Raw genomic sequence first — 24,414 nt, 5'->3', positions numbered from 1 at the left:
GGTGCCAGCCCCATCCCCCCATGCCCTGGACAAGAAGCCCATGGTCCTGTCCCGCTCCCTGCCTGTGTCCTGTGGCCATGCATAACCCCAGGCCCCAAGCCCCACCAACCGCCCAGGCTGGGCAGTAGCCCCAACCCCGGTCCCAGCCCTGCCCAAATCACTCTTTCCATCCCTCCCACTCTAAGGAGTACTCAATCCTTCTCCCCACCCCACCAGACTTACCTACAGAAGCTGCTCTCCAGGCTACCTGGTAGCCATGTACATGGTGGGTGTACACATGCATGTGGAGCCCCTTGCCTGACTCTCCTTCTCCCTTTCTCCCCAGCCCCTTGCAGACGGGAATTCTGCTAGCCTGCAGAGAGATCTTTGCAATAGTGGAAACCCCATGTGTTTATCTGTTAAAATGAAAAATGTGTGTTTTTCTCAGTCCAAGGGAAAATCCATGGGTTCTTCCATGTCTCCACGGTAAATGGAAAACCTGGATCCCTGGTTTGAGACAGAGCAGCTAGGCAGAGCATCAATATAAGTTATAACAGCCTAATTATGTTGCCCAGGATTCAATCCTGAGTACATTTCTTCCACTATCAACTAATAGGGGAGACAGATACCAAGCCTGGAGGCCTAGCGCTTTCAACCAGGCTCGGTGAAAACCAAGATATCCTGGTGTCAGAAAACCCTGCTGCACTGCAAATTAGCAATGCGACACATGGGTGCATGTGTACTGTATATAGTTTGCAGCACCTCGAATGGGTTTGAGGCACCACAAACCACACGTGCACACTCATCAGGATGCACCCAGAGATTTCAAATAGGAATCCATAGTGTTAAAAGCATTCTGACCTCTTGTGATTATTCTGAGTTGCTTGCAAAAGGACAATTGTTTTTATTATTTTTCTGTAGTAAAAAAACCAACAATGGAAAATAAGAGCTGACATTTTCTGAAGGGTGCCTTGAGTCTAAAAAGGTTGAGGACCACTGACCTAAAATCTAGTTCTGCATTAATAGTTCAGATTATAGCATGTGCATCTTTCCATAGTATGTATGTATAGTATAAATACACAGCATGGATATGTTAGAACACAAGCTAACAGAGTGAGAGAAAAAGTTTACCTTTCCTTAAAAGTTCTGACTGTATTGTATTTCTTCCATTCCTCATGTGCATGTTTTCTCTGCGCTCAGTCTGCTGCCTGTCTTTCTTTCTTTGCTTATCTTGACCTTTCAACTGCTGCCTCATCTTTTTGTTCAGAAGTGACTGAATTATTGTAATATCCAGACTTATGTTTGAGGCATCTAATTCTTCATTAGTTCCAAACAGTTTTTGAAAAATCTGTAGATGTTCCTCAAATCTCTGCTTGGAGGTTGCTAAGTCTGCTCTGAGAGTCTCCATGGAAATACTAAGTGGTTCCACCAGACTTACCACCGTACGATTGCAGCAGTAATTCCTACCATCCATCCATGACTCATGCTTCTTGATCTCCCTGCTTAGGTGTTTGATATCATTTTTTAGATTCATGGTATCATTATATGCTGGACTATCCAAAATGTCATCCTTGGCAGCCTCATAGCTGGGTTCCAAATGTTCTACATTGCCATGCTGGCTATCAACTTCCTCCAAAGTGTTCTTGATTTGCTTTCCATCTGTAGGATGCCTAGACGAGGAGTTCTGAGCATCATGGTTATTCTCATGATTCATCTCCAGGAGATGAAGCTTCTTTATAAAGAATTCTAAAGTCATATTTTGCTCTTTGAGCTTATCTGAGTTATGGCTGAGAGCTTCTTGCAGCTGAGCTACTGGTGATATTAGAGTTGCAGGGTCTTCTTCAGACAAGATGTCCATAATTTCTTCTCCCAACAAAGCTTCTAATGCAGTTTCATGCCTCATTGCATCTTCCAAAAGAGAGTTGAAAGAACTATTGAGATACTTGATGTGGCCATGAATTTTCTCATGTCTCTTACTTAAGGACTGGACTTGTGACTCGATCTGAACCATACTATCCATCAGTTGTCTGCTTTTTTCCTGCTGAAAATTAAGAGATTCATGGATAGATAGAAAAGCAGGGGAGAGCTCAATTTCACTTCTCAAGAGTTCCAGAAAATATGTCTGTAATTGCTTTGTGTCCATTAAGTCTAACTGAGTACCATTAAGGGGATGAGAGATGTTTTTTTGAACATCTTCCAGCCAGTCAATGTCAGAAGATATTTTCTGGCATTTACATTCTTTCATATACTTTAACAGATCCCAATGGCTTTCTTGAAGATTTGAGAGCGTGTAGTTGAGCTCCAGTATCTGCCTTTCTAGTGCTTCTTTGTTCTCTTTCATAATAAGTGATTTCTCCATTAAGGAAACTGTAACATCCTCTGCTGCATGTTTAATGTCATCTTTCAACTGATTAATCCATTTTTCTAAAACAGTAATATCCTCAAAGGCCACATCTGAGTCCATGTAAAGTTCTTTCAGCTGCTTTGCATGCCCCATCAAGGTCTCATTTAGTTGCTTAATGGACAGCTGTAGAGTGTCATCTTTAGGGCCATAGTATAAAGAAAGTTCTGTTAAGTTTCTATTCAAAGCCTCAATATCCCCTTCCAGTTTTTCTTGCTCTTGTTTCAAGTCTATCATGCTGTTATTCAAAGCTAGCAAATGGGACTGCTGTATCTTATGGTATCTCTTGAACTTCATGTCAGCATCTGCCTTGATCATGGTTAGATTGTAGTGAATGGCTGCCTGCTGCAGGTGTAGGTGATTGTCTATATCCCTTTTCAACTGTTCTACTTTCACAACATTTTCTTGAACTTTTGATTCAAACTTAGTTCCCAGTTCCTGGAACTCTCTCTTGGGCACAGTACTTTCCTGGAATCTCTCTATGCTTTTTTTGTTAGCCTCCACATCCTGGGACAGGTTTCTCACCATGGTAGAAAGATTCAGTAAGCTTTTATTGAAACTTGACCACATGGGCGTAAAATGTTCCTTTAGAAAATTCTCCACATAAGGAAGCAGCATTTGCTGAAGAAGCCGTTCATGTACTTCTGTAACAAAACATTAAACTGTAAAAAGTAAAATGTTAGGAAAAAGATCCCTACCTAAAACTAAAATGGAATATATAAATAATGTGTTTGGAAAGCATTTTAGCAGTCTGACCAGATACTATCAGGTCACTAACTAAACAATCTGCCACGCAAACCTCCATCTTATTTCCCGAAAGTTAAGCTTTCTTTAAAGTAAGAATTAAGCTTCTAAACCCTTTGACAGCAAAAACAATCTGATTTTAAATTGAACATCTCTGTAGGAATAGTCTTCCTGAGTCTTCAGACAGTTTGAAACAACATCTCTGAGAAGGATGAACTGGAAGAGTGATACGTTTGAAACCTAGGCCCCTGGTGGATGTTCAAATAATGGAGTAACTGACTATGCTGAATTTTGTGTCCCATCTCAAATGCTGTAGGATGAAGGATGTGCCAGCCTACATGCAGGCTGCAGGACAGGGCCAACACATTTGCAGCCTGGGTTTGGAATCAGGTGCTACAATCATCTGATTTGTCAGGACTGAGGATAGGCCAGCCTCCTGTCTGGGACAAATGCTACACATTTAAGGTGCCACACAAACTAGCCACAAAAATGTTCTACATTACCTATAGAACTTCTTTGTGTTTGGTTTGCCATTTTATGGTGCCTTGAATTGGCTGAGCATGCGGTATTTTGCAATTTACTGTACGATTAAGAAATTAACCACATCATAAACATGACATCTGTCAAGGCCCATAAGGACATCAATTTTATAGCCATTTTAGCAAAAGCCACCATCTAGTGAAAGATTATCTTGCAGTTCTATAATACTTTCCCCTCTGATATATACCATATAACTTTGTGTGCTGAACATAAAATTCTACAGAGCACTGAAAGCAGAAAATTAGGGCTAGCATAAAATAAATGAAAAACTTATTTTCCCCCTGCAATTGTACCCTCAAGCATGTTGTGTTCTTCCACATGGGTTCTCCTAAATCAAAAGCAGCTTAACTGCATCCATATGGTACTGTAGCCAGGCTAGTTAGTCCTTCTGGAGCACCAGACAGATATGGCTATACTGCTTCCTTCTCAAAGCAACACAGCATGCAGGAAGGTGCCACATAGTGGAACAATAGGTTCACCATATGTATATACCAGATCTATAAGGTAGCTGAAATTCTCACAATACTTACAGGTAATCAACTCAGAGGTTGATCTATTTCATTGAGGAACCAAGGTTGAAGAACCCAGGGTTCGCTAGTTAGGAGGTCCAGTTCAGCAGTTATATGCATGCAACTGATTATAGGCTGATCTGAAGGGTGTGAATGGTTGCATGATGTAACATTAATCAGCCTGGCATTCAGCATAGTGTTGTGTGCACAAGTGTGCTCAAGAACCCCAAAAAAGGGAGAAAGGCAGAAGGTACAACAACAACCTCTCCCCCCTAAAAACTGCTAATAAGGTAAAAATAAGCAGGCAGCTTTACCTTATATTGCATATTACAAATTGCTTTACCTGTCAAGCCCTTTGGCAGAATCTCATTAACTTGAACTTACTACAAGTGAGAAAATTCTGAATCAAACTGCCCTGCAGCTGACACCCATGACCCACCACATGCTCCCCTTATATGTCAGAGTAAAGAGTTTGTCTCAGTAACTTCCTAAGTAGGTGCACCCACATCCATGACTAAACTGGACTCTGTCTAAGAACTGAACAGTTCTCAGAGAGTAGTAGGTTCAAGGTCATGTTTCCTTTCTGGGGGAGAGGGGGGATGAATCTACAACACTGGTACTCCAGGGGCAATCTTCTCACCTGATTTATTCTGGTCTGCTTCCAATGCCATGGTAGTAATGTTGTTCTCAAATATCCTCTGCAAGTCCCCTAAGTTGCTGATTGTTTGATGAATATCATTCTGAAGGTCCTCCAGGAGTGCTTCATGATTCTTATTTGTTTGCTTGATTTCTTCTGACTCCACTGTCGACACTAATATTAGGATTAAGGAAATCATCATTGTCATGCAGTATTTAGTAAACTACAATATAGAAACAAATCTTCTACAAAACAATGCAATGTGTGTAGCTTGTGAGTTACTCTGTGTAGTGAAAATTCTCTAATGTACATATTTGCCTGGTAGACCACAGGTGCCAGGTATTAGGCTAAATGTTGATTTCTTTGCTCACTGATGAAATATATTCTTCACCACTGAGCTATCCAGTGTCTTTATATTCAGCACTGACATATTAACAGAAGAGTTACAGCTTTTTGGTGACCTCAGAAGCTGATGAAAACCAATGTAGCACCACTGGTTTCAATGTGGGTACTTTGGTGAAAGCTTTCCATATGCCATAAATGTCTTTTGATGTCTTAGTATTTTCAAGCTTTAGGGAAGCCTGGGGAAATCTGTCTTACATAAAATCATATCTCATTTATCTGCACCTTCATTCAAAAGTCTGAAAGCTGCATTCTGGAATAGGAATGGACTTACACAATATATACATACATGAAGTTAAAGAGCAATCAGGTACTCCATACACTGTATTCTAAAATCAGGCCATATGGTTTAGTCACCTACCCATGATAGGTGGGCCAAGAAGTAGGTACCCAGTTTTGAAAAATATGGCATCTTTTGGAAAGTCTGACAGGATTCTGAGTTAAACATACAAGCTCACAAACAATAACTCTCCCATGTTTAAGGTTTGGGGAACAGCTTATACAGATAAGTCTCTCTTCTCCCATCGGAATTTCTGGAGTTGTTACCCTGGTAGTGCCTATTAACGGTGGGAGATGTACACATGTAAACTTTCTTCTGTAAAAAGGAAAGGATTTCCCAAAGCAAACCGATTTACTAGATACAGATATTGTCCATACCATATCATAGCATACAGCACCAGAAAAATCCTTCCCCCTCGTATTTACATCTGAGTTTTTTGTGAAGTTAAAAGAGATAAAAATCAATCACGGAAGTAGATTAAAAAACATACTTCGAGTTGAGAATTCTTCATCTCTTTCCAGTCCTCCTGTCTGATTGGCTGGTACTGGAACAACATTAGGATCTGCAATTGAGATGTGAGATATTTGTACATTAATGGCAAGGCTCGCTCTCCAGTCTTTTCTGACTTGATTTGGACAAGTCAACCACCTTACATAATGCCAAAGTGGCTTCTTCCCATTTTATATCTGGGGAAGTGTCAGTCCTCATTATACCGTCACAAGACAGTCAATTATGTATTTCAATTGCTCATTCATTGAGAAGCAAAACCTAGAGCTGTGGTTTTCAACTAGGGCTGTGCAGAGCAGGTAATATTCAATTCGACAGCCATGTCAAATATTAAACAGGGTCCTGCTTCAATTTGCCATCTGCTTCGAGTCGAAGTGGGTCCACTTCACTCAAGGTCGAAGCTCAGTTGAATATTTGAGCTGCTTCAACTTCCCCATAGGCTATAATGGGGAAGGTCGAAGCAGGCTATAACTTTGGCATTTCTTGTCTGATCTTGATGAAACGTGCAGGAATGGTAGCTCCTGAGAGCAAACCACCTGTAACTTCTATATGCAAAGCCGCAGGGAGCTCAAACTTGCAGGAGTGGTAGCTCCTGAGGAGCCCACAACGCGTGCCAACTTTCAACAAGGTAGGTTCAGGGAGTTCGGAGAAACAGCACCCCAAATTATTGAGAGAAAATCTCCTGTGACTTCTATGTGGAAAGCCACAGGGAGCTCAAAACTGCAGGCTTGCTAGCCCCTGAGGAGCCCACAAAGCCTGTCAACTTTCATGGTGATAGGTGCAGGGGTTTGGGGGAAACTGCACCTTAAGCTGCTGACATACACAACCCATGATCCAGATGGAGCGAGGAGGGCAGCATTCACTCCGTCTGCACCTGAAGCTTGGGGAACCCAGCAGTGGGAGGTTCACCTTGAGGAACACCAGCTTCTCCACCAAACCAGGATCCAAGCAGGTGCGGTGGGGTGTCACAACATCTGCAGCCATGCTGAACACCCTCTCGGTTGGCACACTGGTCGGTGGACAGGACAGCTATTCCTGCGCAACTGTAGCCAGATCCAGCCACATCGGGCTGCGGGTTTGCCCAGTAGGCCAAGGGGTCGCAGTCCAGGGGCTCCACAGGCTCGGCAAGATAGGCAGACACCACAGTGTGAGGGCTGTCTGCCTGATCCTGGGGTCTGGTGGGTCTGGACCCCCTAATGTTTGCCATGGCCTTAGCCCACATTGGCAGTGCCTGTGGTGGAGGGGAAGACTGGCTTGTGGATGGCAGGCTGGGTTCAGGCAGTGGATCCCCTTGTTCCACTTCCCCCCACCTCCACTGTTCTGCCTCCGTCACATTCTTAATAAGTACCTCCCTCCAGTGTCTCACTGCCATGGTGCCCTTCACCCTTGGGTCACAGATGGCAGCCAGCATATGCACTGCATTGGACCCCCAAGGGTTCAAGCCTTTTCCTAAACCCTCCTTCAGCTGCCTCACCAGTGCCTGCACATCTGGTGAAAGCGGCTTGCCCCAGCCAGGAACATTGGCCCCCAGGAAGCTCTCCATTTGGCTGCAGAGCTCCTTCACTATGGGGACCACCTGGCTGAGGAAGGCATCAGCAGCACTGAGGGTCTCAGTGGCCTTGAGGAAGGGCATGAGGACCAGCAAGATCTGGGCGATAGCACCCCCTCAGCTTTGGTCAGGGAGCCACTGATCCCAATCTCCCCAAGCAAGGTCAAGCTCATGGATGGCCTTCTGTTGCTCCACCAGCCTTCGAGCATCAGGTATGTGGAGTCCCACCAAGTCTCCACATCCTGGATGATTCTGTGCTGTGGACATTTAACTCTGCTTGTTTGTCTCGCAGCATCTTGCCCCCCTTGATGCTCCGGTGGAAGTAGCCTGCCACCTTCCTGCATCTGGAAACGAGCCTGCTGGTGTTGCTGACACCATCACCAGCAGCCCTGTCCCCCTCCAAGGCATCCCTCACAATCAGATGTAAATTGTGTGACACGGCGAATACCAGCAAAGTTGGTATCACAGACTGCCTTGACCATATTGGCCCCATTGTCAGTGACCATGAAGTCGCGGGTAAGCTCAGCCTACCCAACACCCAGCCACCCCTGCACCATGCGGTTCATGGCCCCCCTTATCGCTGCTGCTGTGTGGGACTCATCCATCACCTTGGCATGAAGGAGAGCCCACTAATGGCCTGACTGGCCACACCAGCTGCTCCAGATGTTCGAGGTGAAGTGTACGGTCACCTGCAGACCTGCCTTGTGCAGCTCCTCCCTCAAGTGCTCCCTGCATACTTCATATAGGGAGGGCACCACCATCCTGCTGAAGGTGGTGCATGACGGCACCTGGTAGGATGGAGCCAGCAGTGCCAGGAGCCACCTGAACCCTGGCCGCTCAACAAAGGTGAAGGGCTGGCCATCCAGAGCAAGCATCTCCCCAAAGGTCTGGGTGACCTTGCTCGCATTTGCAACTGGTCCCTTTTGCCCCCATTGTTCCAGGGTGCCCTGCCTCTGCTGTGGGGGGACGGGCTGTGGAGCGAGCAGGGACCATTCCTGTGGCAAAGGGGTGGTACCTGCGGAGATGATTCAGCATCCCTGAGGTGGTCATGCGCTTTGTTCCCTTGCCCTGGCTGATTGTGGCTCAGCAGTACATGCAGATAGCAAACGCGGGATCATCTGCCAGCTCGTAACAATCCCAGACCATACTAGTACTAGGCCTTTCCCTCTGGCGTACGGGTGCATCTGTGGATGCTGCTGAACTCTCCCCCTCTTCAGCAGTCAGAGGCACAGCAAGAGAAAGAGCTGACTCAGCTGAGCCACTTGCCTTCACCTGTACAGAGGCACCTTCTGAAGTGCCTTCTGGGAAAGACCTCATGGCTTGAAAGGAAAAAACCTGACGGGTGTCGAGCACAAACTCGACTGATTCCCCCTCCTTCCCCAGAACTTCCCTTGCCAGGGCACTGAAATCCAGATCCAGCGCCAGCTCTTCTTCTGGCACGGGAAGGCTCAGCATAGGCAGTGACACAGGGGTGGAGTGCGCTGCTGTGCTGGTTGCAGTTATGGTGGGAGAGGTTGAGGCTGCTGTGTCTGGACATGAGAGAGTCTCAGGCACAGGCAGTGGCTCTGGTGGCACTGCTGCTCCTCTCTCTTTACTGTTTGTAGCAGCCCCATCCCTTGTAGCGGGAGGAAAGAGGCTGCCTCTGAGTTTGGTGAGGAGAGAAATTGCAGCTCTCCTGCTTGCAACCCCTCTTGCTCCCCTTCATGTAGGTTGGCCAGTGTGGCCACCTGCCTTTCCATCCCGCTTCATAATGTGTTCCTTCGTATGTAAACTGGAACCTCTAAGTGTGCTGTGCACCGCAGATTAGTTTCTGGATGTTATGTAAACATGTTTATGCGTGTAGATAATATATTGAGAAGTGGTGTGGTGGAAAGAATGAATGATGTATAAATATATATATCTATAAACTAAATTCCTATATATAGAATAGAACCTACTAACCCTATCCAATATAAGCGTAAACTGATATGAAAAGTAGTTATAAAATAAAAGCACCAAGTTCTCAGAAATCCCTGTTGCTAGCGTTGCAAGCAGGGAATCTGTTGAAGATCAGGGCTTCCAGCTGTTGTGGTCTGACACAGAGGTGCTGGAGAACACCAGCAGCTCAGAAACTGACCCCCAAGGCAGAAAGCAGGGGAGCTGAAAAACTGCTGCCTCTTATGTGTTTTCTCTGGCCCTCCCCCAGAGCACTGGGATTGGAAGGGACCTCAGAGAATGCTGACAGGTCACTGGCCAGGCACACATGTCAGTTATGAAAGCACTCCTTCCCCCTCTCTCCCTCCCTCCCCTTACTTTCCTTTTTCTTTTGTCCCACAGGGAATCCAGTATAGGCAAGTCGAATATTCGCCCCTTGTCGAATATTCAAGCCGCGCTGTTAATATTCGACCCGTGCTGTTAATATTCGACTCATGCTGTTAATATTTGACTTCCGGTATTCGATTCGACAGCTATTCGACCAGCTGCTATTCAACTTAATTTCCACTTTTCAAGGTCGAAAATGTCAAATATTTGTTGAATCGAATATTAAGTTGAAGCTTTGCACAGCCCTATTTTCAGCCTTTTCAGACTTGAGACAATCCCTTGGTAGACTTGTAGCACCATGTTAGTTTTCACTTATTTTTCAATTATAGAAAAACAGAGTAATTATGTTGCTTCAAAGAACTCAGAATGATCACACCAGGTCAGAAGGCTTTTAATACTATGGATTCCTATTTGAAATCTTTGGGTTGTGTGGCGGGCCAGTAGGGGGCGCTCCTGCATTGAGCCGCCCACCTCCCTGCACCCGACCACCTGTCAGGCTCCAAATGCCTCCTTAGGGGCGCCTTATGTCTGGCCCAACCCCTTCCTGGAGCACATACACTAGCCTGGGGGTAACGTCACCACCACCACCCCAAGAATGGACTCACTCCCGGCCCTGTGTCCTTGGGGAAACACAGGCCTAATGTCCTACGGGTACTCGAACCAGTACAGACACTTGGGGCACTTCCCCAAGTCCGGGGGGCAAAAAGTACAGTCTCCCTTAGTCCGCAGACCTAAGGGGTCTCTTAGGTATAATTTAGACCCACCCCTCAATAAGCCTCCCACACCAGTCACAAAGGAAGACTTTATTGGTTACAGGGGTAGGGTGAAAATAGGGTACAAGATTGAGCAATATCCTAGAAATCCTAAAGAGCAAACAGTCTGGCTGAGGTAGCCTTTTGATCACGCATCTAAATTACTGCCAACTAGATATCTACCCAGATCTCGAGTAGCTTACTCACAAGCATCTTCCAAAGGCCAGTGAAGTTTCCCCTCTGGAGGAAGCCAGTTCCTTGCTCATGAGTTTTGGGGGAGAGAGCCAGTTTCAGACAGTAAAGCTTCTCTGTGTCCCCCGCATGGCTGCTGCCTCACCTCATGCCCAAAAAGACCGCCTCCTGCCCATCCCAACTGATATAGCCCCTGTGACCTCATTCACCTGGTCCAGTGGAGGCCAGCCCCAGTTGGCTCTCCGCCAACCAATTTGAAATACATCACCTGTTACCGGGCAGACTCCAGCCCACCAGGTAGATGCCCCTTACCCAGATAGCCGATACCAGTCACGTAGGCAGAGGGAGCAGGTTTCCCCCCTCCCTCAGGAATGCAGCCAGCTCAGGTTACCTAAAGAGACAGGCTGAGGTGTGACTCCTCTGTGCTGGCCCATCTAATCACATTGTCACAGGGCAGAGATTTTAATCACATTGTCACAGGGCAGAGATTTTTGGGGAGAAACCAAGCTGGCTTTCTGCCACAGGTTTATCTTGGGAATTGTGTTTGTATACCTAGCACTGCTAACATTGTTCAGCACCCTGCAACACCCTTGAAAGGATCTCAAGAAACCCCAGGATGCAATGGTACCCTTGTTGAGAATCACTGACCTAATGTATCCAGATGATTAAGGAATAGATTTTTGGATAATCAGTTCTTGGGGGCAGTGAACTTGTTACTTGTTTGGATCAATTCTTGCAGTACCACATACACTTACAGTGCAGCTAAGGAAATACAAAAATAAAGTCTTCTATTCTTGCTGCTGATTTGACCTCAGGCGGCACTTGTACATGTGACGGGGGTTTAATCCTCAAGGGTGCTTGTACACTTGATGCCATTAACATGTACATGTGATGAATATGTCACTTTGTGTGGCTTAATGGCATCACAGCGTACTCATGCAAGACTTCGGGGGATTTTAAATGACTTTGCATCATTGCAAACTAAACTACATCTGGATGTAGTTTAGTTTGCAATGTTGCAAATTGAAAAGATGCAGCTGCCAGCTTGCCCCCCAGCCATGGGAGAAGTGGGCAGTCTCTGCAGAAAAAAAGGATTGGGCCCCTTGCCGCTTCTGCCTTTAGCAGGCACCTTTTTTTTCTCCCCAGCAGAATCTACCTGGCTCTCCTCTGGCCAGGGGGTGAGCTGCTGGTGGACCACATGGGCCCTGAGCTGCAGGGGGCCCCAGTCCTTCCCTTTGCAGTAGTGGCACCCCCCCAGGGCCAACTGGGTAGGCTGCTAGTGGGTTGGGTGCTGCCTCTGAGCTGAGGCAGCACCTGGCCCACTAGCAGCCCACCTGGGTGGCTCTGGGGGGCATTGCTGCTGTGAAGGGAAGGACCAGGGCTCCCCCCCACTTCAGGTGTCACTGAATGTGTCGCATAATGGCATTATGTGTACAAGTGCCCTAAGAAATGAGCTAAGATGAACTATCAATTGGCCCTTAACATTTAATTAAAAATTGGATCTACCGCATGCATTTTAACAATTTCATAGCATGCTCTTATTTAAAACTTAAAAACTAATCTTTGTAAATTCCTTATGCTGGCTCTCTAGTTAACTAAGAATTCATACACATTGCCACTGATCTCAGTTCTAATGCTAATCTGTGGAGAGGGAATTAAAGAGAAGACAGTTGTATTTGCTTTCTATTCTGCTTCAGTCATTTACTTGTATTTCATGGAATTCTTCTAACAGTATAAATAGAAGAAGAATGAATATGAGTTTTACATATACAGAATGTGCATTGCTTTAAAGGACTAAGTCTTCTTATAAGAGTCAAAGCCACAAGCTCGAAACAAAACCTCCCATTTTTAAATGCTTTATTTGGACAGGTGAGTGGGGGGGGGGAATGAAGGTTTTAAGAAAAATCCTTCCTCAAAACATTTTTTTTTTTAACCTTTGACTGTAGCTTCTTCAGATATAAAGCAGAGTTATTTCACTGTAATAATGTAGTGTGGACTAATGTAGTGTGGACTTCACCTTCCTCTTTTGATTAGGGTCAACATGCATGTGTGTGTCAGCCATGCACTTGCTTGTTCCCTTATTTTATAACAGCACTTTCATAACAGCATATGCATAAAAAAAGTGAACAGCAAGGGTTCCACAGAGTAAGCACTGTTCAGGACTGGGTAAACCTGAGGTAAAGTAAGTGGCCGTCTATTGTGGTAAGAAGGTAGAAACAGCAAAAAAAGCAAATTCACAGATATGAAGCAGTTATTATTCATTAGCAGTATGTGTTTGCTGTTAAAGCTGGCCGATTGATGATGTTGTGGAACTGACTGTTGGACAACAGCAAACAACAGGCAGGACTTTCTGTTTGGATGAGTTGGTTGGGAACTGTTTGTTTAGGGCTCCTGGGTTGCTTGTGTCTGAGTATGTATAGTTGGTTTCTGGTCTTTGGTGACAGTGTAAAATAGCGGTGTCAAACTCATCTGGCTTTAAGGGCCAAATAACTGGCACGGGGCAGACCCTACAGACCAGATTGGGCCCACAGATTCCTCGCCCCTCCCCCCCATACTGGATCCATGTATGTGCTGCACATGGTGCCCACTCTGGCTAGATCAGGACATAAACCACTTGCAACACTTGCTCCAGCTGGTCTAGGGTGGATGGTACACACAGCCCAGGCCCCAGCACAGATGGATCTGGCATGGGGGAACCCACAGTGACCTCCCTGCTAGGTATGAGGGACCCATGCCAGATCTAGTGCCTACTCTGGGTGGTCTGCGACATGCACTGCATGCCGCACCCACTCTGGACCAGTGCCCCTTCCAAGCAGTCCAGAGCAGGTGCTGCTGGCAGCACAGTCCCAGACCAGCTGGAATGGGAGCTGCAGCCACTGGATTTGGCATGCAGAAGGGGAGGTAGGGCCAGAACAAGGGGCTGGATGAGGTGATTCTGCAGGCTACATCTATCTTTTATAAAAATAGAAACATCTTTTTTGGACTCAGTATCAAAAGAAAGGCTGAAAGTGATAACAGCAAACTCAAGCACTTTTAGTATTTCTGAAATCAACAGTTTTGCTGCCAACTAACACATCATAATTTCTGTTAGTGAATGATTGTTCAACAAAAATGAGAGTTTTCCTACAACTGAAAATAACCTTCTTAATGAAGGAGGCTTTTTCTTCCAATAGGTCTGTGTGGCAGGGCACCTTTAGTGCCTGCCACTTTAAGGGCAGAAAACAGGCAGGAGCCAGGTGCCTGATGAGGGTGGACATGAGAAAAGCCCTGGGACTCACCACTCCTGCAGTGGCCTTGGGGCTTCAAGGGGCTTGTCCGGAGTGCCCCATATGGTGGGGGGATCACTCCCCCCCCCCCAGCAGCAGGAACGGTGAGTCTGGGGGGTTTTTCGGGGTTTTTTCTTTTCTCTTAAAGGGCTGGAGCTGGCCCAGGTGGGGCATCCATGGGGGGGCTTGTGCAGAGCCCCCCAAGCAGTGTGGGGCATCAGGGATCACCCTCCCTTCCCCCACCAGGCAGCACCTGGTAAGCCGAGGCTTTCTTTTTCCAAAGAGCCGGGAGCTGGGTTGGGCGGGGTAGTCATTGCCAGGCTGGGGGATGGGCCTGGCTGATTTGGAGATTCAGCAGCAGCTGTACCTCCAAATCAGATCCAGATGAATCTATTTGGGACAGTGATTAGAATCACCACACTCAATCACTGTCTGCTGAATCCAAATCTGAAGCAAATACTAGTTGCTTTGCACAGGCCTAGAGGGTAGCAGGAGACACCCAACAGACTGCGCTGGGGCTGATCGACATGTGGAGATGTAAGCCGGAAGCCAGATGAGGCTGGGTGGTATGAGTGTGGCCCTGAGCAAGAGGGCAGTATGGAAGAGGCTGGGTGAGAGCCAGCTGCGTGAGTGGGACCCTGGTGAGAGTGGGGTGGTGTGTGAACAGCCCCCTGGGGCAGCAGGATACAGCTGCCCAGTTTGTTCCAGCCATAGGCTGGAGAGGTAACACACACAGAGCAACATCTGCAAGTCATGGGACCTTGAAGGGGAGGTCAGAGTGCGCATTAAGGCCCTTGTCAGAAGGTTGAGCAATGGGTAGCCTCCCACCTTAGTAACAACTCTCATCTTTTTCCACCTAGGCAAGCGAAGCAGGTGGTTACCCCAGAAGCAGGGCAGCTGGCAGAGACCTGATGAGGAGGCCACCCTGTTACAGTCTGAAAGATACAAACAAGTAAAATTGCCACCGAGGTAGCTCTCAGGGTGGGTGTGGATGCATCTTGGCAATAGTAATTTGATGCAAGTGCAGTGCAAGAAAGAGGGAGGAAGCTTTAGAAAGTACTGATTCTCTGACTGTTCCTGCCAAGTGGCCATTAATTAGTCTTTCCATAGAAATGCTAATCCAATGCAAACAAATCACCAGGGTTTTCTTTTGTTAGGCAATGGAAAAAAATTTCAACATTCCATTTTCACACCAGCTTTCAAAGGGAAAAACACAAAGTAGGACTGCCTTTTCCCTTCCACTTCAGCTGACTGTTTATTATTTCTGCTAAAGGCTGTTTAAACTTGAAAATCTTTTCCATTTCACATAGGAATAGCATCCTAGTGTACAAGTGCAACATGGAGGAAAAAAAAGAAGAAAAACCAGCAATGTGTGTTCATACAGCTATCCTATACATAAATATAGCTATCCTATATGAAGGAATTTAGAAAGCATTGATTTTCTCTATTAATGATAAGTTAACTCTCTGATTAGGGAAGTCTTTTTTGATTTAATAAGGCTGTACAGAATAGATAATACATGTTTAGTGGATGATTTCTATTAATCCCAAAATGGGATTTTTTTTTAAACTTGAAGACTCTTAGAAAAGAGCACTTTGAGATAAAAGAACATATCTAAATAATTCCCCACAAAGGAATTCCCACCCTCCCCCCCAACGCTGCAAGGTAGCAGTGAGGGGAACACCAGCATATATGGTGTGTGGTGCTGCAGACCCATCTCCAGTGCCACATACTGCACATCTGTGCTCGTCTGGACACAGCCTTTGAATCTCAAACTGAGTGATGCTGTGAGTTTCTTCACTTAAACCATGGTATTTATTTTTTCTCATACAAGCTGTTTATATTTTTTTGCAGCCTCAGCATAGCGCCCAAATATAATGGTCAACGTGTGGCCAACCTATTTGTAACACCTTTGTTATAAAACATGATAGGAAAGGCAAAAGGGATGTGAATCGTGTATCTCAGTACCAGATTATGATGCTTTAACATTCAAGCCTAGAGAGAACCAAAACTTGAGTGATGCCAAATTAATGGCTCACAAAGTTTGTGCAAGACTTCGTAGTTGCAATCTGGTACATTTATGAAGTTAACATTGGAAGCAAAATGCTTCAAGAACCTAAAGTAGATATCAAATAAATCATGCATCAGTCAAAAGCCTTAGAAGGCTTGAATAACTTCCTTAGAAGGGATTCCAAAGTGTCCTGCTTGATGTAAAAGGAATTGACTGATAATAATTTAAGAAAGTAGCTTTAATTTCCAGTTTAACTCAGAGCAAACCAAAACCAGAATGTTTGATTACAGGGCAGGGATGAATCTTTATCTAATCTAGAAAAAAGAACCATAATATTTTTTTTTCTTATTTTATTATATGGGATCTGTCATGCAGTCACTGTGGAAGAGAGATTTCTATAGCCTGAGGCGCACAATAAGATTGGCGGGGGGGGAGTGCAGGGGGGGCTGTAGCTCCAGAACATTAAAGATGCACCTCCAAAAATATAGGAACACATTATTTTACAGGAAAGTTGGTAAAGCAGCTCAAATGCCCTATATTGTCTTTTGAAGCCCTGGGCAGGTAGCTGAAGTTTAACATGCACCCACAAGCCACACTAAGGCTTTTGTTACAAAATAAGCATTTATCCTCATTTTCAAACAAATCCATCTTATTTGTGATTCTGATAATCTTGTCTGTATCTGCTGCAAATGGAGAATATGGGGATTTCTTTAAATATAACAGTGAAATCTGGTTAATCTGTCACGGTGATAATTTATTGCTATGACCTCTTTGATTGGTGCACTAAATCCCTATACACAAAACACTTTGGGTAACCCGTTATCTGTTTTAGTATAATGAGCCATTTCCAAATGTGGACATGTGCTAAGCAAAAATGGAAGTTGTTACTGATAATTTATCAGCTGAAAAGTGACTGCCCTATGCCCTCCATAGCACCTGCAAGCCACTGATGTTCACAAAACGCTGGATACTCTTCAGTTTTTCTTGGCTCAAAACACAGAAGATAATTCTGTGACAATAAGGGATCAGCCTTTCTTTGGCAATATGTGCAAATAAGGCTCCTGACAAGTTACATTTAAGATGTTATTAACATGTTAATCTTGCCTTTAATAGTAATCCAGGCACACACACATTTAAGTCAGCGTAAGACATGGTAATACCGTCAATGAGCCACACAATTATTTCACATGCAGTGTTGAATAAACTTGTGACTCAATTGTATCAGGCTTTAAACTGATTAGGCCTGGAGTTACCAGGAAAAACTCCTTCACAGTCAGGGTGTCCAGACTGTGGAATAAACTCTCTCCAGTGGTGGTGCAGTCACCTACCCTGGCAGTCTTCAAAAAGAGACTGAACAGTCACCTCGCTGAGGTCATTTGACCACAGTTGTCTTTTCCTGCTTTGTGCAGGGGAACTGGACCCAATGACCTATAAGGTCCCTTTCAGTCCCTTACAAGCTATGATTGTGTGGCTGGTTGGGGCTGGCCCATGACAGAACCCAATACTCAGGATCCAGTATGAGGTAACCCCTGGGTCCCAGACACAGCTGTCGCCTACCAAATTCAGCTAGGGGCAGAACTAGTCCCTGAACTCTGGAACTCTGCCCAGTCCCCAGGGACAGATTGGAGTGGGGTGCAGTGAGCTTACCATCAGGGAGTATCTCCCTGATCTCAGGCTCGTTGAAACCCAGGCTTTTACTAACCCCACATGCAGCTGGGTTGCATGCATATTTTTCTGACATCCCCAGCACCTGGGGACCCTGGGTTCAAGGAGATTCTCCCTGGTCCTGAGGTCCCCATGCACCCAGTGATGTCAAAAACCAGCTGCACATACGGTTTTTAAAGCTCTCCCCACAATGGGCCCCTGGGCTGCATATGCAGTTTTCACTCGCCCATCCTGGCTCATGGGGACTCCAGGAACAGGCTGCCATAGCCCAATCCCAGGGACCCTGTGCTCCGGGACTTTTAAAACCATATGCAGCGCCCAGATGGGCAGCGCAGGCAGTTTTTACTCATCCTGGTACATGGGAGCCCTGGGACTTGAGCTATGGCAGCCCTACCTCAGGGTCTCTGTGTGCCAGGATGAGTAAAAATTGTATGCGTTGTCCAGCAGGGTTTTGACAATTGGCTGATTTTGGCTGGGGTCAGGGATCACACTAGGGATGGTTGTAGACCCCAGTTTGGTCCCCAGGCTCAGCTGACAATCAGCCAACTGTGGGCACCTGCTTTTAAATTGCTGGTGTAGGGGGAGCCATCATGATCCCAGGTTCCCCCTGCATTAGCAAGGTGCGATTGTGATCTAATTCCCAATCTGAAAATCATGCATCCTGTCATGCATGTGTGGCATGTCAGGAAGTGCAACTGTTGGGATCGTGAATCAGATCCCATCACGCTTTTAAGTGGCAAAACAGTGCACTCCACTATACATCATGCGATTTTTATATAGAGATTACTCCAATTTATTGTAGTAAAAAGCCATACAGTAAGCATTTATCTATAATCACACAGTTCTCAGAATGGGCCAGAGTGAATACAATTTGCACTTAGAACTTTTGTATTATTTGTCCTCCTTTATAAGTGTCAAAAATCATTCTTGCTGTCCTGCTGGGGCATGCAAAGTTTTTTGGGGGGGGCTTTTTTTTTTTTTTTTAATATACAAGAAAGTAAAAATGGCTAACTACTGGTAATCAGTCACTCATAAACAATTAGTCATACTGGAGCAACTAAACATTTTTATTTAGTACATTTGCACATATGAAAATGGCTAGTTATGCTTAATCATCACAGATCCCTTTGAAGTGATGGATTAACTAACTCCAATGGTATTTACATTCAGCAATGGCTCAGTCTGTTTAAGAATCTTAGAGCTAGTATTTAGCCAGCATGGGCCAGGGTCAGACTCATACCAGCTGGGGCCAATGGAGCATTGTCTGGATGAGCTCACCTTTGCAGCTGTGTCTCAGGTAAACATGAGATTGTTTTATTTATTAATTTGGTTTCTATGCCATCCTTCCAGACAAAGGCTCAGCATTGTTTACAAGAAGATGACAGAATAACTTACAGGAGAGTGATGAGAACAAAACAACTTAAAAGGGAATGAGAAGATCAAGGTAAAATAGAGACCTCCCTAAACAATATATTTCAGCCTAGCTTAGTTTGCTAAATGCCTGCACAAAGAGGTTTTACAGCAGTTCCAAAAGATATCCAGGTCCTCTCTGGCCTCAGGAGTGAAGGAATTCCAGAGCTGAGGAGCAACTGCAAGCACAACCACCTATATGTTTTTGTCAAGTAGATGCCTCAAATTGTGACTGGAAAAATATTGGGAGGCCATACAGATTCTGGAGTTGTGTTGCTAGTGATGCACCCCTATCATACCATTTTGCACCAACTGCAGTTTACAGGCAGTTTTGTTTAGTGGGTCTTGTTTTGAGGCAAATTACAGAGTAGTGATTTTAAAGATACCACCTCCCATATATTTTTGGGCGCATCTACATGAGATGCTTTAGTAGAGATTAGCGCTAATTACTGTGCAGTAAGCATTTGTACATGTAGATGGTGGCACTTACTGCACAGTAATCTGCTGCTTGTATTTACAGGTTGCAAATTTACTCATAATTAGAGCAAATTTACTTGAGTAGTTACTGTACAGTACAGCACAGCACATGTACATGGGCATCTGGGAGAAAATTTACTCCCAGCCAACCAGGCAGTAGAGGGCAAGAGATTGCTCCTGCCCCCAGGAGTTACCTACTGCCAGGGCAGGCTCTGCAACTGGAGCCCGGTCAGGGACAATGTCCCCATGCCCCAACAGCAGGGGAGCTCCCAGTTTAAAACACAAGCAAGATTTTTAAAAGCATCACAGACATCTGAAATGGAATAAAGACTAGAAATAAAGTGTTTCAGACCAGCTTTGATCTCTTGTTCCTAGTACCTTAAAACCCAAAGAGATGTTCTGCTGGTGTTCGAGCACCACCATTACCTACTCTTAACTCCTTACCATAGTGTTTACAATCCTTGCCGATATAGCCAGGGCAGCACTTCCAGTCCAAAGAATTTAAAACCTTCTGCTTCACTTGGTAGACTGGCTTCAGAGTTGCCCTGTACCTGGACAATTGACAGAGAGAAAGAGAGAGAGATTTGGGAGCAGATTATAGTGAGATTAAACTGTATCTATGCTAGTTGGCAAAGCATTTTGACTCTCCATGTGATAGGAGCACTCTCCTGTGGGAAGCTCCTATTTTATTTATTTAATAATTTATAGATCTAGATATATAATCACACACGCACCTGTTTTCTTTCTTATATATATGTTATTTATTTATTTTCCAACAAGAAAATGGCCCTTGAGTCAGTGTTGCCCAGCTGCTTGTACCTGAAGTGTTGTAGGGTACCCAAAAATAAAATTTTGAAATTCCCTGCTCTTTGGGCAGCTCTCTCCTGCCATGCCTTGATGTTAGGTAAAATACAGAGTGCAGAAAGCTGCCCTTGTTTTATTAGAATACCCATCCAGATTGTGATCCTGGCCTTATGTGCCAATTGTATAGCTCTATACCTCCCCTACACCATGCATCATGCCTTGCAGATGGCACCCTTACAGATGTTCAACTAGTTGGTGATACAGCCCCACTCGGGCCTTCTGACCCCTCAGTCTCACTCAGCCCCACACTGGGTCTTCAGACCTCTCACTCTCTTCTCACAGCCTCTTCCTGGGCTGCCAGACCCCTTAGTCTCCCTCCTGGCCCCTGTCTGAGCTGTAAGCTCCTCGTGTGGTCTGTTGTCCTAGACCTCTTTTGTTCTTCAATTTCTCAGCTGCTTTCCAGGCTCTTGGACTCATCTAGCTCTGCACTCTGTTCCTGGCCCCTCACTGGGCTGCTGGACCCTTCCAGTCCTACTACACTCATAGGGCTTTACTGTAATCCTCAGGCCCCATCTGGCCAGCTGGGCCACTGGGTCCCTGTGGTCCCAGTCTCCTCTGGGCCCTCACTGGGCCCCTGTGGTACATGTGGTCTTCCATGTTAAGTGCTTTTCTGTCAGCATCTGCTCCTCTAGTCTTCCCCCTCCACATAGGGTTGCCAACCCTCCAGGATTGCCCTGCAGTGTCCAGGAATTAGAGAGAAGTCTCCAAGAGACTGCTGAGAATCACCTGGGAGACAAATTTATAGGACATTCATTACATCTTGAATCTGATTTATACAGTTGTCCAGTGGGTTTTTAAATTGTAATAGTAATGTGCACTTGCCTTCCTGAGGTAAAGTCATTAATGTCATTACATCATGTGATGAAACTTCCCAGAAAAGATTCAAACAGAGTTGGCAACCCTACCTCCATGGGGTAACCCACAAATTAGTGGGAACTGAGGCTTTCTGGAACCCCATCCTTGCCTTTACTTGGAGTGGCCCATGCGTGACATTTCATGCAGGCTGCCCCACCATGATAACCAGCCCCAGTAGGGTGCAGTTTCAGGTCTTAACCAGGACTGGTCTTCAGGCCTACCTAACCTTGCTAGTCTTTCATGGCTCCCCCTTAGATGTCCTATGCCCCCTCCTCGGCTGATAACCACTGGGCCCCCTGGCCCTGGCCCAGTCTCCCACCTGAGTCCTTCATTTCTGGCCCCCAGTTCACTCTCAGACCCCTTTCCTACATCCCTCCTCATCAGATGGCCTAGCACCAGCCACCATTATCTTAACCTGCACATCCCTTGACTCCTTCCTCCTGGCTGTGACCACACAAGGACCCTCAGCCCCTCCTAGGCCTTGGTGCTGCCTAAGGCCACTTGAAAACTCGAGGCTCTCCTGGCTTTGGCAGTCTCTGCCATTGTCTATTTCACCCTTCAGCCCCTCTTAGGCCCTGGCCCCACACAGGCCAGTTGAGAGTCTCAGGGTCAGTCTTCCAGCTGTCAGCTGTCAGTTCCTACCCAAATCTCCAGATGTTTCAGATGTTATTCTCCTTGCTGGCATTCAAGAGCAGCAGCCTTCCTGCTGAGTGATGTTCCTACACAAGATCCCAAGATGTTACTGCCAGCCTAGTTCTCAGGGTGTAGGTTTATACCCTGCCTAAACCCAGCCCTCCTCCAATCAGGTGGCTCCTTTGAGCAAACCTAGCCTCACCTGCTGGCTCTCTGGGTCAGCTGGCTCTGCAATTAGCCCTCTCCCACCTGTCAGTGGCTCAGCAGGCTGCCTTACCTCTTAAAATGGCAGGCCCATCAAATGCCCTGCCACATGAAGGTTTTTCCATTATTATTTTAATAATCACTCTCTTCTCATGGAATGGCATCCACTAGACCTGTAGGCCCTAACCCTTCAGATACTTATGCACTCATTTTGTTTGATGCGCTGTGAAATAATCCTAATGAAACCAATGGAAAGACTGCATAAAGTGAAGTCTTTGTAAGGGTGTGTAGGACCAGGCTCTTAATAATGACCTCAGCCTTTCTTTTTGTGTGTTTAAAGCATTGGTGATGCATAAGAGGTGCACACAGGTGCATGTGCACCCCCTAAGCTTGGCGGTGCACCCCCTGCCAAAAGCAGTACTAACACTGCTTGTGGCACCTGCGGGCAGTTGCTGCTTGCCACCCTCCCCCCAACCCTCACCATTGACACCACCAGCAGCATCTGTGGGTAGTCCCCACTCACCCCCACCACTGACACTACCATCTGTAGGGGCTCGCCGTGCCCCCCAGCCTCCAGGGGCATGCAGCGTTCATGGTTAAAGTCAGATCAGTTACAAGTATGTAGATTATTTTAGGAGTGTAACTCCTTACAACTTTAAATGATACTTGTGTTCTTCACTTACTCACTGAAGTGCCTTCAATGAATTCCTTAATACCATATGTTCCTTAATCTGAACACAGTTGAAGTCATTCTAAATTGGATGCCTAAATATATGTAATAAATATCATTCCTAGGCAGTTTTGAAAATTTTGCCTTCAGTATCCAAAAGAAAAACATACGTCTGCTTTTACTGGCTTTACCAAGGATACTTACATGATCTTCTGGCAGTCTGGGACTCCATTTAGACAAGGCTGCTGGGACTTAATAACATATTTCTCTTTTTTGCAGGTAGCTATGTATGTGACCAGTCGGGACCGCAAGTAAGAACACCAATTCCTGGAGGGAAAAATTACAGGGAACAAGTTTGGCAGACAAGGGAAGAAGTTCGGAGTTCAAGCTTTTTTAAAATTGTTGTTGATTACAATAATGCAAGGAAGCTACATTATACAATAATGCAAGGGAGCTAATGGGGCATCCTTTTCAAGGTGAAGGACAGGGGAAGCAGAAACAGAGCTCACTCATGCTCTTTTTTATATAGCACAGATTATAGACACTATGGGTGCATCCACACATGCAAGCATGTGCGCCTGCAGCAGCTTAAATAGAAGTGGTGCAAATTTGAGCCGGGGCTTTTTGCCTCAGCGCACGTGCTCATACATGCACTTTGTTGTGGAGCAAATTATGCCACTTGGGGTAAAATAACCCTGCCTGGCTCCTCCCAGATCTGCAGCCAGGGGGAGCTAGAGCCTGGGCCAGCACCTGGGGGAATCCTCTGCTGCAGGCTGCTGCCCCCAACTTGGGGAGGGGCCCACTGCACTGCACTGCACTGCACCCTGGCCTCTGCAACCCTGTTCTGACCTGCTGCTCAGCCCACCACAAAACCACAGCTGGGGGACAAACTTTGGGGGGAACCTGTGCTGCCTGTGGGGCCCCTCCCCAGCATCACTGCCAGAGCCTAAAGGTGACTTGCCTGCCCCAGCTGCCTTGGCAGGCCACTCCGCACCGTCACCTCCACTTTCACCAAAAGTACACCGAGTGGCTGAACAGGACGGCTCCTACCATCACTGCTGCTGCTCCCCCTCTCAGAAGACAGAGAGATTCCCTGCTGCACCACCTTGCATCACCTGACACTAAACCTGCACTGGATTACTCCCTGACTGATTGCTCCTGCCCTCCCCCACAGCTACCTCACTGCATCTGCTCCTGCTTTGTCTTCCTGCCTACTGCTCTGCTGTTGAGTGCCTGGCTGGAGGCCTGAGGGGCTCCTGGACTGATCTGCAACAAACAAAGCCCCTCCACTGCTCCATCCATCTTTTACATCTGCCTCAGCAGCCTTCCCTGTTTGGTCTTGCCCTTGCATGGTAAGTCCTGTGGTCCATTCCCACTACCCTGGTGTTTGTTGTGTAGCTGAATAAGCCAGCTCGAGTTTCCCCAGCCCCTGTGTGTGTTCCTGCTCCCCCACATTCTCAAAGCATATCCCTCTTGGTTTTATTCCTTCCTCCCTATCCTGCTTCTCCCCTACAACCCCAGCCTGCCCCTACTAGATTCACCAGCTCCACTGTGAATTTTGTTTTT

The 24,414-nt window shown here is 46.1% G+C and overlaps 1 protein-coding gene across 1 annotated transcript in view; it reads right to left on the bottom strand.

Moving 5' to 3' along the window:
• MMRN2 (multimerin 2) overlaps positions 1 to 24,414 on the bottom strand; it is a 61,539-nt gene that overhangs the window by 4,956 nt on the left and 32,169 nt on the right. Inside the window, exons 2-6 of the mRNA XM_090056555.1 lie at positions 23,053 to 23,175; positions 20,067 to 20,173; positions 5,983 to 6,054; positions 4,814 to 4,984; positions 1,111 to 3,024 (exon numbers count right to left, since the gene is read on the bottom strand). Coding sequence (XP_089912681.1) covers positions 1,111 to 3,024; positions 4,814 to 4,984; positions 5,983 to 6,054; positions 20,067 to 20,173; positions 23,053 to 23,175 — 2,387 coding nt within the window. The remainder of the gene's footprint in view (positions 1 to 1,110; positions 3,025 to 4,813; positions 4,985 to 5,982; positions 6,055 to 20,066; positions 20,174 to 23,052; positions 23,176 to 24,414) is intronic.

Source organism: Crocodylus siamensis, chromosome 7, assembly GCF_052110815.1.
Source record: "Crocodylus siamensis isolate JL-2025a chromosome 7, ASM5211081v1, whole genome shotgun sequence".
Taxonomy (NCBI): domain Eukaryota; kingdom Metazoa; phylum Chordata; order Crocodylia; family Crocodylidae; genus Crocodylus; species Crocodylus siamensis.
The sequence above is the reverse complement of the archived record's forward strand: the minus strand, read 5'-3'. Positions and strand labels throughout refer to the sequence as shown.